Raw genomic sequence first — 15,737 nt, 5'->3', positions numbered from 1 at the left:
TGGTCTCTCCATTTGGACTAATTGGGCTTCCTTGCAGCATGGCAGCCTTATAGCAGTTGAACTACTCACGTGGTGACTGTCCCGAAGGAGCAAGGTGGAAGGGTGTGTAATCTTTATGACCCAGAGTCGAAAGTCACAGAGTGTCACTTCTGCCATATTCTATTGGTGAGGTAGTCACAAAGGGCTTATCAGGTTCAAGGGGAGGGGACCCAGGTCCTACCTCTTGATGAGAGCAATGTCAAAGTCACATCATATGAAGAGTACGTGGATTGGGAGAGATAAATGCCGTCAGAAAATACAATTAGCGAGACTATCAAAATAAAAAATGCACATACTCTTTGCCCCAGGATTCCATATGTAGGAATCTATCCTACAGAAATTTGTGTACACGTGCACAAAGGTTTATGTTCAAAGATGTTTACTGCAGCATTCCTTTTCATAGCAAAAATTTTGAAATAACCTCAAAGTCTAGTAACAGGGTATCTTTTGAACAAATTAAGGTATAAAATAGTCTGCAGCCACTAAAAAGATAGAAGGTAGGTCTCCGTGAAAGACATTTAAGACAAATTAAGTGAAAAAAGCTAGTCATTAGATACTACTTATATTAGAATTCCATATAAGATGGAGTTTCATTCTTGTTACCCAGGCTGGAGTGCAATGGCGCGATCTCGGCTCACTGCAACCTCCGCCTACCGGGTTCAAGCGATCTCCTGCCTCAGCCTCCCGAGTAGCTGGGATTACAGGCATGTGCCACCATGCCCGGCTAATTTTTTTGTATTTTTAGTAGAGGATGGGGTTTCTCCATTTTGGTCAGGCTGGCCTCGAACTCCCGACCTCAGGTGATCCGCCCGCCTCAGCCTCCCAAAGTGCTGGGATTATAGGCATGAGCCACCGCACCCAGCCCTTTTGGCTTATTTTTTAGAGACAGGATCTCACTCTCACCCAGGCTGGAGTGCAGTCAACAGATATTTCTGTTGGGACCTTAGCCCCTTCAGAGTAAGGAGATGCAACCCAGACGGGGTGTCCTCAGAGGCAACATCTTGGGACTATCCTTTCAAGACTAAAGTAGTAAAGCAAAAGCATGCTAATATGACTTTTTTGTTTTTCCAATTAACTAAACACAAATGGTGATTTTTGCTGATCTCTCTGCTAAAAGATCTTGGTTGCAAATAAGGAGAAATGACTTTGGCTCGTTTAGGTTAAAAAACATGTAACTTGGGGCCGGGCGCAGTGGCTCACGCCTGTAATCCTAGCACTTTGGGAGGCCAAGGCAGGTGGATCACAAGATCTGGAGATCAAGACCATCCTGGTCAACATGGTGAAACCCCACATCTGCTAAAAATACAAAAATTAGCCTGGCATGGTGGCACGCACCTGTAGTCCCAGCTACTTGGGAGACTGAGGCAGGAGAATTGCTTGAACCCGGGAGGCGGAGGCTGCAGTGAGCCGAGATCTCACCGCTGCACTGTAGCCTGGCGACAGAGCAAGACTCCGTCTCAAAAAAAAAACAACAACAAAACAAAAAAACACACCAAAAAACAAACAAACATAAAAACATGTAATTTATTTGAGTAATGTTGAATTATTTGCGGGAACCCAAGGGATGATTGAGTCAACCAAGTATAAGGACAAGTCTGAGTAAAGGCAGGGCCTGGGACCTCCCGAGCTGAGTTTGTGGCCCACCCCTCGAGTGTTACCATTACTGTGACTGAGCCCCAATTGCGCTCAGTTCAAAATCCAAAATCCCTGGAGAAGAGAACCTGATTGGCCTCACTTGAGGTCCGTCACATCAGCTGTGCGTATGGAGGCAGGGTTAAGTTGAACAGACACGGCTACTGGGCCACCCCAGGAATATGTTGTTTCGATGTATGGAACGCAGGGGCTCAATTCGGATCTGCCCCATAGTCCTTTGCATCTGGGTCAAATGATTTCCTTTTAACAAATCAGATAAGCATTTGGTATATTGACAAAGCCTTATCGTAGCAGCGATGCCTCTCTGCCCTGCCTTTGTAGAGCTTTGGTAGCAATGCCCTGGTGTCGCCCTGCCAGGTGTCCCTAATTGGTGCCAGGTAAAGTATCCAAATAGGAAAAACGGAGGGGTTTGTAATGCCGAATCCACAGCCTGACTGGAACCTCGCAGGAATCTTCTGACAGTCAAGAGGGAATTGTCAAAACAAGATATCCATAACAGAGTTCCTGACTGTCTTTTCAAAGACACTTGAATTTCTGCCAGACTCCAGACAGATTCACATTCCCAGGGGTAACACACAGCACAATGAAGGGATATTTCTTAGCAAATATTGACGTGCCAGAGAATTGGCATTAAATTATTGGCTTGACAACTCCTAATCTGCTGCTCTTGGTGGCTGATATGAAGGATTATCTATTTACAATTGAATTCTGCCCTTGACTTGTGGCAGTTGCTGAGCTGAGCTTATTTCAGGGAAGGGAAATGAATAACACCTTAAGAACACAGATGGGGCCTACAAACTATTCGGCATTTTCTGTGCAGGAAGCGACAATAGTGGCAGAGTTTTTACACGCTCCCTCTAAGGAATGGCTGTCATCTGCAGAGTTTCATGTTTGTGTTGGGTGTGGGTAGAGAGAGGGTTGATTTTTCTGCCTTTCTCGTGAGACCCGCAGACCCACGAAGAGCCAGGTGTGCGTCTTTGCACCCATTGGACCCGACACACAGTAGGCACTCAGCAGATAAGAGTTCAGTTCTAGTGTGGGTGAGTCTAAGTCTCTTGGGTAAATCTTACCAGGGCAGTGCTGCTATTCAGCACTGGGACAGGCTCACCAGCCACTCTGACCTGACTCGCCCTGGCCGGGCCGTGAGCTCTCACATGCGGTCTCCATTGACCAAGCGGCAGCCTCACCAGAGTCCTGTGGCCATGACTGCTGCTGCACGGCCACCTGATGCCCGGCCAGGTGCTCATGCCTGGATCCCAGACCCCAGATCCCAGGAACCTGCCTTTTACTCAGCTGCCATCCAGCTCTCTGCCCCGTCACCTGCAGTCTTAATTCCTTTTAATTTCCTGTTTCTAGGCCAGTCCTTTTTTCCTCTCATCCCAGCCCCCACCCCTTCCAGGTCACCTTCTCCTGATTCTCTTGCTCCCTCTGGCCCCCAGATGTCTCTCTTCACACCGTTCTCTTTTCCGACAGTTGCTGCCTTCTTTCCAGTTGATTCTTTGCACGTTTCTGTGTTCCCGCAGAGTAGTGCCTCATCAGCCTGGTGCTGGGCACCAGCTCAGGCTGGGAGTGAATTCTCTCCAGGTAGGGGCCTGGCCTTCTGGGGAGAGGGCTGAGTTTCCAGGGTGAGGAGGGTGCCAGGTGCCTCTATCTTCCCAGTGTCGCCTCAGCACAAACCCACCCAGGCACACGGGGGACACTGGCCTGGCCGCTCTAAAGAGCCACCCCAAAAGACCACAGTTCTTTTTTTTTTTTTTCCCCGAGACGCAGTCTCACTCTGTTGCCCAGGCTGGAGTGCAGTGGCACGATCTCGGCTCACTGCAACCTCCGCCTCCCGGGTTGAAGCAATTTTCCTGCCTCAGCCTCCTGAGTAGGTGGGATTACAGGCATGCGCCACCACGCCTGGCTAATTTTTGTATTTTTAGTAGAGACAGGGTTTCACCATGTTGGCCACGCTGGTCTCGAACTCCTGGCCTTAGGGGATCCACCTGCCTCGGCCTCCCAAAGTGCTGGGATCACAGGCGTGAGCCACCACGCCAAGCCTAAAGGACCACAGTTCTGGCCTTCAGGAAGCTGGTACTTTTCAGAAGAATTTAGCCCGCCTACATTTAGCCAGTACCGGCCGTGTGCCAGGCCCTGGGCTGTTACGGACATCATGCCATCCTCTCGCAGGTTTGGGAAATGTGTGTGTTGTCCCACGTGGCCCCTGAGGGAGCCCAAAAGCAGAGGTGTTAGGTAACTTGCTCGCAGAGGCCAGAAAGGGCGGGCTGGACTCTGCAGGCCCTTCCTCAGCCCCCTGTCCTGTGTTCCTCCACCGCAATCTTGTCTAAAGGCACAGACTGTTACATTCAGTCAGCATGATACAAAACTGAGATCCAGGTAAGATTCTATTTGGGGTCTGATTGTTTTGCCCTGTAACATGTTTCTTTGAGGAGTCACAGGCACGTGTCATAGTTTGTGGCTTGCAGGATGTCCAGGGCCCACCCAGGTTGCCTCCTCCCATCCTAACCTCCCAGCTCCCCCAGTCAGGCCGAGCTCCCTGATGCTCCCTCCCAGAGAACGTGGCCATTCACCCAACGCCAGTCCTGCCGCCAGCCTCTGCCTTCCTGGGCTCACTGGAGGGAGTGTGGGATGGTCAAGCCTTAGAGGTCTTGGCTCTTCTTTTCACCCTGCTTAACTTCAGAGTCCCTATTTTCTCACTTATAAATTAGGGGAAATTGTTGCCCTGCTAGCCTCATTGTCTGATGATGAAAATAATATGGGACTTGAGTCCTATAAACTTTCTGAGCGCATGTTCCTAATGGCATAACAGTATGTTGATTCTTTACTTTTCTTTTTTGTTGTTGTTGTTTTTCCTTTTTTTGTTTTTGTTTTTCTTTTTTTAAGACAGGGTCTTGCTCTGTCGCCCAGGCTGGAGTGCAATGGCGTGATCTCGGCTCGCTGCAACCTCTGCCTCCTGGGTTCAAGCGATTCTCCTGCCTCAGCCTCCCGAGTAGCTGGGACTACAGGCGCCCGCCACCACACCCGGCTAATTTTTGTATTTTTAGTAGAGACGGGGTTTCACCATGTTGGCCAGGCTGGTCTCAAACTCCCAACCTCAGGTGATCCGCCCGCCTTGGCCTCCCAAAGTGCTGGGATTACAGGTGTGAGCCACCGCGCCTGGCCTTCTTGACTTTTCTTTTAAGAGACAGGGTCTCACTCTGTCACCCAGGCTGAGGTGCAGTGGTGCAATCACAGCTCACTGCAGCCTCGAACTCCTGGGCTCCAGCAGTCCTCCCACCACAGCCTCCCGAGTAGCTGGGATTACAGCCACACATCACCACAGCCAGCTAATTTTAAAATACTCTTTGTAGAGGTGGGATCTCGCATTGTTGCCCAGGCTTTATTCTTGACTTCTGTTCTTGTGACACTACTACTATTAATATTATTCTTCTTTTTTAAAGTTTAAATTAGAGACAGGGTTCCACCATGTTGCCCGGGCTAGTCTTGAACTCTTGGGCTCATGCAATCCACCCGCCGTGACCTCCCAAAGTGCTGGGATTACAGGCGTTAGCCACCATGCCCGGCCACTATGACTATTATTTTCATCATCATTATTATTATTGTTATTTATACAGCATGGCCAGACGCACAGGCTCCCCTGCCCCTGGGTTCCTCTCCACCTTGTCTCCCGCGTAGCTGAATGTGTTATAAAGCCGGGTGCTCCTTGTGGTTTGCTTTAACCTTCTCCTCCTCCTGCCTGTTACCCCGTCCTGTGACCCCTGCTCTGACATCCACTTCCTCACAGGCTTTTAAAAAGTCTGGGCCTTTCACAGTTCCTCTCACCTGGTGTCCACTTGGCTGTGCTCTGCCTGCCTGCTGACCGCCGCCAGCATTCCGCCCAGCACAGCTGCCCTTCCTGTAGCTAATAACTGACACGGAGGCTGCCAGCATTCCATCCTGAACTTCCAACCTTTCCCGGATGCCCTCATCACCGCCGGGCCTCGGAGAGAATTGCTCCCTCTGTTTCTACACTAAATGCCACCCAGGTGTTCCTCTGTTTTGGTACTCTTCCTTCTCTTTTGGAGAGAGTGACATTTGATTTCTGTTGTGAAGCTGAGAGACTGGCTCTGTTGCAGGACATTTATGGAGCACCTGCCACCACTAGGCACCCGTTTCAGGCAGGGTGTAATTATTACAAGGAGTAATAATTATTTTTGGGAGAGTTACCATTTATTGAGTGCCAGTTATGTTCTAGAAGTTTCATGTACTGTATCTTCCGAAATCCGCACAACAAGCCTGTGAAGTCAGGATTTTTCAGTCTTGTTTCAGAGGTGATAGAACTGAGCTCCAGAGAGTTCAGCTTTCCCAACGTGTCATAGTATACCAGTGGCAGATTAGAAGTCAGGTCTTCCTGACTGTAAAATCAGTGCCCCTTCCACCACACCAAACTGCATTGATCTGTTTTTGGAGATTTTATGGCCTAAGGAAGGAATTATTAATAAAGAACCTGGTCGGGCACGCTGGCTCACGCCTGTAATCGCAGCACTTTGGGAGACTGAGGCAGGCAGATCACCTGAGGCCAGGAGTTCGAGACCAGCGTGGCCAACATAGTGAAACCCCGGCTCTACTAAAAATACAAAAATTAGCCAGGCATGGTGGCATGCACCTGTGATCTCAGCTACTTGGGAGGCTGAGGCAGGAGAATCACTTGAACCCGGGAGGCAGACGTTGCAGTGAGCTGAGATCGTGCCACTGCACTCCAGCCTGGGCAACTGAGGAAGACTCTTGTCTCAAAAAATAAAAATAAAATAAAATAATAAAAATAAATTTACAAGATCCTAAAAGGTGGAAGGGAGTCATTTAAGAGCAATGGCCTTGCTGCAGATACCCTCAGATTCCAGGATGGGCTGGCTGTGTACGGGCTGAGCAGTCTTCATGGAGGAAATGAAATACGGAGGACGAGCCTTCAAGGCTTTGGCCCTGCCCTGGGGTGGGTGGAAAATCAGCTGAGGCTACACTCAGAGGGGAGTGAGCAGAGACTCCATTGATGAGTCGGATGCAACCCCCTGGAGCCGCAGAGAAAGGCTGGCCCACAATACAGAGAAGGGAAAACCTGCAGAGTTGAGTTGGATGCCAGGCTAAGACCAAAACAAACTCAGAAAACCAGACATGACTTTTGCCCAGTGTTTTAATGAAAGCATTATTCGGGGGAAATTAAAATGTAGAACTGTGGGGTAAGATAGATTCAAGAGGGGTGTGATCAGAGGCAGGTAGGTCCTCCTCTCCACACCCCCAGTGCCTGGTTTCCCCTAGCGCAGCTGAGCAGCGGCTGTAGGAAGGCTGCTAGTATCACACCCTGGGTCCCCCGGCAGAGCACACACAGCCCCTGGAGTGGGCAGGTCTGGGCAGAGACCTCAAGCATAGCCACCATTCTCCAGCCTCTCAATCTGGAAATCAGAATGTAAATACGCTCACCTTCTCTGCACGGCGTCTACTCTTTTCTTCGTATATTTGCCCAGTCGTGGGATTAAAGGGAACATTTACATGAACTTTTGAAGATAAATATTCCAGTTTTGTCTCTTCTCCTGCTTATTCCCCACCTCACCTCAGGAGTCTGCCGTGAAAAGTCTGTTTGATCAGTGAGACTGATCACTAGTTAATACATAAGCAAATGTCACCTATTGACAGGCACAACTGCCAAAAAAATAAAACAAACTTTAGGAGTTGTCCCTAAGAAGTGTCCTCTGTTCATCTTTAAGGTTAGTAGCTACATGGGGGTTGCCAGTTGGCCTAACTCTTCTGGTGTGAAAAGCAAGACAAACAAAAAGAATATGCTTTTTTTGTTTTGCTTTTTGTTTTTGTTTTTGTTTTAAACAAAATCTCGCTCTGTCACCCAGGTTGGAGTGCAGTGGCGCAATCTCGGCTCACTGCAACCTCCGCCTCCCGGGTTCAAGCGATTCTCCAGCCTCAGCCTCCCAAGTAGCTAGGATTACAGGCACCTGCCATCACGCCTGGCCAATTTTTGCATTTTTTAGTAGAGACGGGTTTTGCCATGTTGGCCAGGCTGGTCTCAATCTCCTGACCTCAGGTGATCCACCCGCCTTGGCCTCCCAAAGTGCTGGGGTTACAGGCATAAGTCACCACGCCTGGCCAGAATACGTGTTTTGTTTCAAGACAACCAAAATAGTAGTGGGCAGCTAAGGTGGCTTTCCTTGCAACAAAACCAGATAAAAAGACTCCTGGATAAAGCGCCCTTCACCCCTCCCTGCCTCTTGCTTTCCCATCAGCCTACCTGCCACATTCCCCTGCAGCTACAGGGCAGAAGTGGCCAACACAGAGATCTGCTCTCACTCTCTCGAAAAGTCAGCCTCCAGATTCTTTCCCCTCCTTCCCCTCCTCCTCCGTGTCAGTAAGCACTGAGAGCTGTTACCTACACCCAACTTGTGGCAGGGGCGTTGGCAGCACAAGCTCCGTATTTTGCTGGTTTCCAGTGTTTCACTGGAAAAAAGTATGGACCATGACTCCAGATGAAAAATCTTCAGAAAACACCGTTCCTGAGAGACTGTATTTAATATCCTCTTCCAGTTTGAAAAGGAGTTTGTTTTCTTACATCTTTTTTTAATTGCCATGAGCTGGACTTGTAAATATTGTAAGTGGTTGAGTAATACTCATCTGGTAAACTGACCAAAGGAAATGGACATTTTTTTCCACTCTTGTAACCCTGGCATCCCATGCCTGCCCCTGAAAGGGACTCTTGAGTATTGGAAGGAAAAATCTGCCTCGCCAGGTGCCAGCGGGCCCAGGGCAGGAGCTGAGTGAAGCGCAGAGAAATGATCCCGAAGTCAGGAGCCGCACCAGGTGTTCTGTGCTAGGGTTGTGGGCAGAGAGCATTCATTGTTTAAGAAGTTGGCAGCCTCCCAGAAGTTCAACTGTCTTTCCTTGTTCTGAAATGTCAAACATTTCCTTAGCTGGGGGAATGGATGAGTAGACCCCCCTGAGGTTTAAGAACTATTCTGAGGCAGAAGAAGGAAGTTCTGCCTTTCACACGTGACCGAGTACGATGTGAGGTCCCATGTCCCTCCGGCAGGGGGGTCAGCTGCGCCCCTGAAACTGGGGCCACCTTCCTACATCAGAAGAGTTGCCAGCTCTTCCCTGCTTCTGCCTTTAGGAACCGTCAGACCCTCTGTGGTTATGTGGGTAGGTGGGGAGTGTGTGTGTCTTTTTTTAATGGTGCCTTTTAGTGATACTTACTGAAATATTTGTAGATGGCCTATGTCTGGGATTTGCTTCAAAATAATATGCAGGAGACAGGGAGCAGGTGAGGGTTTGCATAAAGCCAGACAGGCCATGAATGGATCCTTGTGAAAGCTGACGGATGGGCTCATCACTGTTCTGCGTGCCCTTCAGTCTGCTTTTGTATATGTTTAAAATTTTCCATCATAAAGCGTTAAGGAAGGAAAGGAGGGAGGGAGAAAGAAAGAGAAGAGGATGAAAAGAGAAGAAACTCTTTATCCCAGTGTTTCAGCCCCAGCGAGTCTGAGCCTCTCTCCCTGAGGGACCCCCACACTGTCTCGAGTCAGGATGCCTCCACTCAAGCTCCACTGGTGTAGACAAGGGTTAGCGTGTGGGCAGAGGGGTCCTACCCACCTGGATTCCAATTCTGATTCTTCCTCTTACCCGCCAGAGGGCCTTAGGTAGGAGAGCTCACCTTCCAGAACCTCAGCTTCCTCAGATATAAAACAGAGATGAGGGTTACTTATTGTGCAGAATTAAACCAAGTAATATACCCATAGCACTTAGCACCAAACCTGGCACGCATGACTGTTTCATGAACGGTGTGGCTCAGCTTTCCCTGGCTTCAAAAAGATCCCTGCTTACTCATTCTGAAACATCCTTCAGAGGAGAGAAACTCCATTCAGAAAGGTGCCAGAGCTGGGATCACATTCCAAGAAAGCCAAACTTCTTAAAGAAAAAGGATTGCCCTGATAAGGTAGATAAACACCTTCTCTTTGACCCAAAGAATCCAAAAGACAGCAGTTGGCTTTTGCTTATCGCTGTCACCTGCCATCTTAAAACGACCTCCTCAGTTGACCCTCAGTATATACCAGTTTACTTAAGCCTGTTCAAAGTCTCCCCCTGTTTGCTCTGAAAGGGTTTAAAATATAAAAGCCTTATTTGTCATGGCTCTTAAAACCCCCTTTTCATCTTGGGACAAGAACCCAGTTTATCACATCTTATCAGCTTACTGTCCAAGATGTCCATCACTCAAGTTCATTTTCATTTATTTATTTATTTTGATATGGAGTCTCACTCTGTTGCCCAGGCTGGAGTGCAGTGGCGCAATCTCAGCTCACCACAACCTCTGCCTCCCGAGTTCAAGTGATTCTCCTGCCTCAGCCTCCCGAGTAGCTGGGACTATAGGCGTGCACCACCATGCCTGGTTAATTTTTGTATTTTTAGTAGAGACGTGGTTTCACTGTGTTGGCCAGGCTGGTCTCGAACTCCTGACCTCGTGATCCACCCGCCTTGGCCTCCCAAAGTGCTGGGATTACAGGTGTGAGCCACTGCGCCTGGCCCATTTTCATTTTTTATAGATACTGTGTGCCCTGTCTTGCCTTTCCTGGGGCACAATTTGTCTAATTCACAGCATCTGTGGTAGAAAAATTAGCAACTTAGGCACCACTGTATTAATAATAGTTCCAATCGACCCACCCACCATGTGCTATGAAAGGTCTCTGCAGCTCTTCTGCAGAAGAGCATTCTTCTGTCGTCTTCTCTCTGTAGTACTGTGGGTTGGCATTGACCACTTTTTGAATTTTCTTACTCACTGGCCTTCTTGCCACATTTTCTCAGCTTCTCCCTCTCTGCTGACCACTCCTTCTGTGCCTCTCTTGTCTCTTCTTATCCCTTCCAAAAATTCAATACATTTACTCATTTTATACACACACACACGCGCACACACGTGTGCGCGTGTGTGTGTGCCTCTTTCCTTTGCCAGGCTCTGTTCTAGGTATGGGGGATATGGTGGTGAACGAGAACCCACAGTCCCTGGTGTAGATGTTCATGTGTCCAGGAGAGACAGACAGTAACTGAGTACCTAAATAATGATTCAAGGCCGGGCGCGGTGGCTCACGCCTGTAATCCCAGTACTTTGGGAGGCCCAGGAGGGCAAATCACTTGAGGTCAGGAGTTCGAGACCAGCCTGGCCAACATGGTGAAACCCTGTCTCTACTAAAAATACAGAAATTAGCTGGGCATAGTGGTGGGCACCTCTAATCCCCGCTACTTGGGCGGCTGAAGCAGGAGAATTGCTTGAACCCGGGAGGCGGAGGCTGCAGTGAGCCAAGATCACGTCACTGCACTCTAGCCTGGGCGCGAGACTCAATCTCAAAAAAAAAAAAAAAAAAAAAAAGATTTAATAAGGGTTACTATGGAGACTTAGGGGAGCAAAGAGGGCACAGGTAACTGGAGGATGACAAAGAGTTCCTTGGGAAAGTGCCACTGAGTTTGGGGGATTAACTAGACCAAGAGTGGGGAGCTCCCGGATGGAAAGGATAGCGCGTGTCGAAGCTGGGAGGCAGGGCCGCTAGCTTCTGCATCAGCCTGTTGGGGGCACCGGAGACAGCCAGAATGGCTCAAACACAGTGCTCAGAGTGCGGCGGCAGGGTTGCTGGGCCAGACTGTGCAAGACCCCCTTGGCCACTGTAAAGTTTGGGTCTCAGTTTCAGCCACTGGAGGATTTAAGCAAGGAGGTGACCTGATCTGCTTTACATTCTGAAAAGCTTGCTGTAGCTCCATCGTGGAGCAGGGACCGAGGAAAGCAGTCCCTCACTGCAGGGAGCCAAATCAGGGATGGCGGTGACTGCACATGCCTTGAGGCCTCTTCCCTTGGATTTCACGCTCGGGATGTATGAACCAAAACCAGATGTGTGTTTTCCTCTTCCCAATCAGTTGTTGTTCTTGATTTCTTTGTTCTTGTCACTTGTTCCGCTGTTCTTATAATCACCCTGATTTGACAATTCATGGTCTGTCAAATCGTACTGGCCTCTGCTCTGGGCCATCAGAGCGTCAGTGTGGAGCCTGCCTTGCTGCACAGAGCTTCTGGGCCCAAGTGTCCTCCCAACTGTGATTCCACTGGAGCTTCAGGAGCAGTACCTCTTCCTAAAACACCTCTCATCCTCTCCCTCATCTCCTCAGCTGCCAGCCCCTCCCTGTCATCTTAGGGTGAGCCCAGGCCCTGGAGTGCCAGGGATTGCCCCTTCGCCCCATCCCAGCCTGTGCCTGCCTCCTCATTCTCATTATCTTCTCCTGATGTTGCGCAACATAAACCTTCACCCAGCCAGGACCAAGTCTTCAGCCGAACACCACACAGGCACCAGAATAACCAAGAACTAGTGATGCTCCTGCCCAGGGGAGCTTTTGGTCAACCTGAAGACGTTTCTGGAGCAGAAATCAGTGAAAAGATTTGTTGTTCTGCTTCTGGCAAGAAGATGGACTAAGATATTCTCACATACGCACACATACGCATACACACACACACCCGTACCCCTACCTTCTCACTGCAGATGGACTAAGATATTCACACACACACACACCCCCACCCACCCCTACCCCTGCCTTCTTGCTGCAAGCATCTTGAAATGTTAGGTAAAATAATGTAACTCCACCCACCCACAAATGTTAATGCAGAGCTGAATTTACAAGGAAGAAAGGAAATCCCTAGATGAAAGAAATGAAGAGCACATTGAAGGCCAGCGCCTAAGTGGATGAACTGATGCTGCAGATGGGTCATTATCAGTCACCGTGATGGAGAGCAGGAGCTAGCAAGCCTCTGGAAGAGGCCAGGTCATAAACGGTTTAGGCTGTGCAGACCACAGACGGTGTCACATCTCCTCCTTTTACCTTTTTGACAACCCTCTACAAATATAAAAACCATTGTTATAGCTCGTGGGTTGCACAAAAACAGAGCACAGCTAGATTTGGCCCATGAACCAAAGTTGGCAGAGCCTTGAGGTAGACTAGGCTGAGGTTTTCATCTACAGGAAGACGGGGGAGAAACCCTGGGGCCCCAAGAGAAGCGTCTCTCAAAAGATTGAATCATCAGAGAAAGAGCCCATATTAGAAAAATGCAACCTCAGTCACAGGTAGATGACAAAGAAGCTTGCCATACTTTTTTTTTCTTTTCTTGTCTTTTTCTTTCTTTTTTTTTTTTTGAGACAGAGTTTCACTGTTGTTGCACAGGCTGGTTTGCGGTGGTGTGTCTCAGCTCACTGCAACCTCCGCCTCCCGTGTTCAAACGATTCTCCTGCCTTAGCCTCCCGAGTAGCTGGGGTTACAGGCGCCCACCACCACACCTGGCTAATATTTTTTAAACATATATATGTATTTTTTTTTTTTTTAGACAGTCTCGCTCTGTCGCCCAGGCTGGAGTGCAGTGGCACGATCTCGGCTCCCTGCAAGCTCCGCCTCCCGGGTTCACGCCATTCTTCTGCCTCAGCCTCCCAAGTAGTTTGGACTACAGGCGCCTGCCACCACACCAGGCTAATTTTTTGTATTTTTAGTAGAGATGGGGTTTCACCGTGTTAGCCAGGATGGTCTCGATCTCATGACCTCGTGATCCGCCCGCCTGGGCCTCCCAAAGTGCTGGGATTACAGGCGTGAGCCACCACGCCCGGCCTATTTTTTTAATATATTTTTCGTAGAGATAGGGTTTCACCATGTTGGCCAGGCTGGTCTTGAACTCCTGACCTCAGATGATCTGCCCACCTCGGCCTCCCAAAGTGCTGGGATTACAGGCGTGAGCCACCATGCCTGGCCTATTTTTTAAATATATTTTTAGTAGAGATAGGGTTTCACCATGTTGGCCAGGCTGGTCTCGAACTCCTGACCTCAGATGATCTGCCTGCCTCGGCCTCCCAAAGTGCTGGGATTACAGACGTGAGCCACCGTGCCCGGCCACTTGCCATACATTTTTAAGTCTCTTCAATATTCAAAACCATGGTGCAGTGCCCACATGGGTTGAGCTTAAGATTGGTATGGCCTGATCCACATTGAACCCTGACGATCTGTGGAGGGGATTCAGGAAGTCTGTGAATTTGGACCGGAAAGCAAATTGCACTCTTATGTTCACAAATGTCTAATTGAAACTTAGCATTTTCTTTGCTCACGAACATATGCCACAGACTACAGTGGTGTTGAGCAGTCCTGATGTCCGCACAGCCACATGACCCTGCACACGTGGCTCTCCCTGTTACTTTCTGAAGCATTTTCATGGACCTCTCCTCCTCTGCTACCCACCTCCCTCGTGGGGCCTTGGCAGCTCAAGGGCTCTTCAGTGAGCAAACCTTTCTTGAGTGCTTACTTTGTAGTAGGGCGCCCCTTCTCTGCTATGCTACACCTTGTCGCCGCTGGTACCTGGCGCATGGTAAACACTCGTTGTTAAATACTGGGCAGGTGAACATGGGAGACAGTGAGCTCATTGCATTGAGTGAGGGCTGCGTTCTGTGGGGCCCACTTCATCAGCATCAGGTGAAGGAACAGGCAATGGTCAGTCCAGATACATGACCCAGAGGAGGCAGGGTGAGGCTGGCAGGCAAAGTGGCACCCAGCGTGGGCTGGCTAGGAGGGCCCGTGCTCTCCAGCCAAAAACGTCAGGAAATGAAACTAGCAAATACTAGCAGAAAAAGTATATATCAAAACAAGCACCTCTATCGGTGAATATTTTTACAAATGGGTGACTTAAGGATCTTGGACTCAAGAAGACAAAGTGAAGCCATGAGGAGAATGGAGAAATGGGTTCTAGAATGCTCTCCTAAGCCCTTTGCTTTATCAACGCGTCATCAATGCATAATCTGATTGGGTAGTGAGGGTGGCTGTGGTCAGCAGCTTCCGCCCTCCCCTGTGGACCAAGGTGTACACAGATGCTAGAGTTAGGGGCATAGCAGGCACCCCCTCCTGGCTTGAGTGCTGCCTGGGGAGGCCTGGCCACACCCAGGCCCCTGCCTTCTGCACTCACCATCCTGCAAAGCCAGAGCTGTGTAGCAGCAGCGGCGCCCCAGGCCGCCGACCACCCCTCTCCACCTCGTACAAGCTGAAGGCTCAGAGGGAACTACATCCCTCTGACTCTCTGCAGACACTCAGAATGTGTGACGCTTTTCTGGTAGGAATCATTAAAAGTAGTATTTTCTGCTGCTCTTTTTCAGGGATGATCATGGTGATTTTACTGCTGCTCGTGGCTATCGTGGTTGTTGCAGTCTGGCCGACCAACTGATGGCAGTAAAGAGATCACCAGCAGTGACACCTGCCAATGACAGATGCAAGCCCAGCACCCTTTTGGTACGCAAAACCTCCTCTCAATAAATTCCCCCAAAGCTCTGACCTCTTGTGCATTGCTTCAGTAGACTTAAAGCTCTGGCCGGGCGCGGTGGCTCACGCCTGTAATCCCAGCACTTTGGGAGGCTGAGGCGGGTGGATCACCTGAGGTCGGGAGTTCAAGACCAGCCTGACCAACATGGAGAAACCCCGTCGCTACTAAAAATACAAAAAAAAAGTAGCTGGGCATGGTGGCGGGTACCTGTAATTCCAGCTACTCAGGAGGGTGAGGCAGGAGAATCACTTGAACCCAGGAGACGGAGGTTGCAGTGAGCCAAGATTATGCCATTGCACTCCAGCCTGGGCACCAGAGCAAGACCCCGTCTCAAAAAAAAAAAAAAAACAAACAAATGAAGACTCAGAGCTCTGGAGAGCTGCCTAGAGCACCGGGTCCAGTTGTGGCCCTTTGAGTTTTGACTTTGGTCATTTTCGTGCTGGCCAGAGGTCCCTCGGGGTCCCCCACCTCATGGTGGCCGGTGGGTTCTGGCCACCCCGCAGTACTCTGGGCATCCTGGGGACACTGGATTAATAGGCAGTTTGAAACCTTGACGTCTGGCCTGCTTGTGGAAGCCACGTGTCTGTGTAGGAAATGGGTGTACATTCAAGGCCACGTGTGTCCAGGTAGTGGGGAAGGAGTGAGGTGAGGGCTGTGCGGAGGAGCCACATGGGCCTGTGTCTGAGTGTATAGCCAC

At 49.6% G+C, this 15,737-nt stretch overlaps 1 protein-coding gene across 1 annotated transcript in view; it reads left to right on the top strand.

Moving 5' to 3' along the window:
- Nucleotides 1–15,051, top strand: part of STX8 (syntaxin 8) — a 326,746-nt gene extending 311,695 nt beyond the window's left edge. The window contains exon 8 of the mRNA XM_002827023.6: nt 14,877–15,051. Coding sequence (XP_002827069.2) covers nt 14,877–14,944 — 68 coding nt within the window. The 3' untranslated portion in view covers nt 14,945–15,051. The remainder of the gene's footprint in view (nt 1–14,876) is intronic.
- The last annotated feature ends 686 nt before the right edge of the window (nt 15,052–15,737 follow it).

The sequence above is a fragment of the Pongo abelii genome, chromosome 19, assembly GCF_028885655.2.
Source record: "Pongo abelii isolate AG06213 chromosome 19, NHGRI_mPonAbe1-v2.0_pri, whole genome shotgun sequence".
Taxonomy (NCBI): domain Eukaryota; kingdom Metazoa; phylum Chordata; class Mammalia; order Primates; family Hominidae; genus Pongo; species Pongo abelii.
Note: the sequence above shows the minus strand (reverse complement) of the source record. Positions and strands in the feature narration are given on the sequence as shown.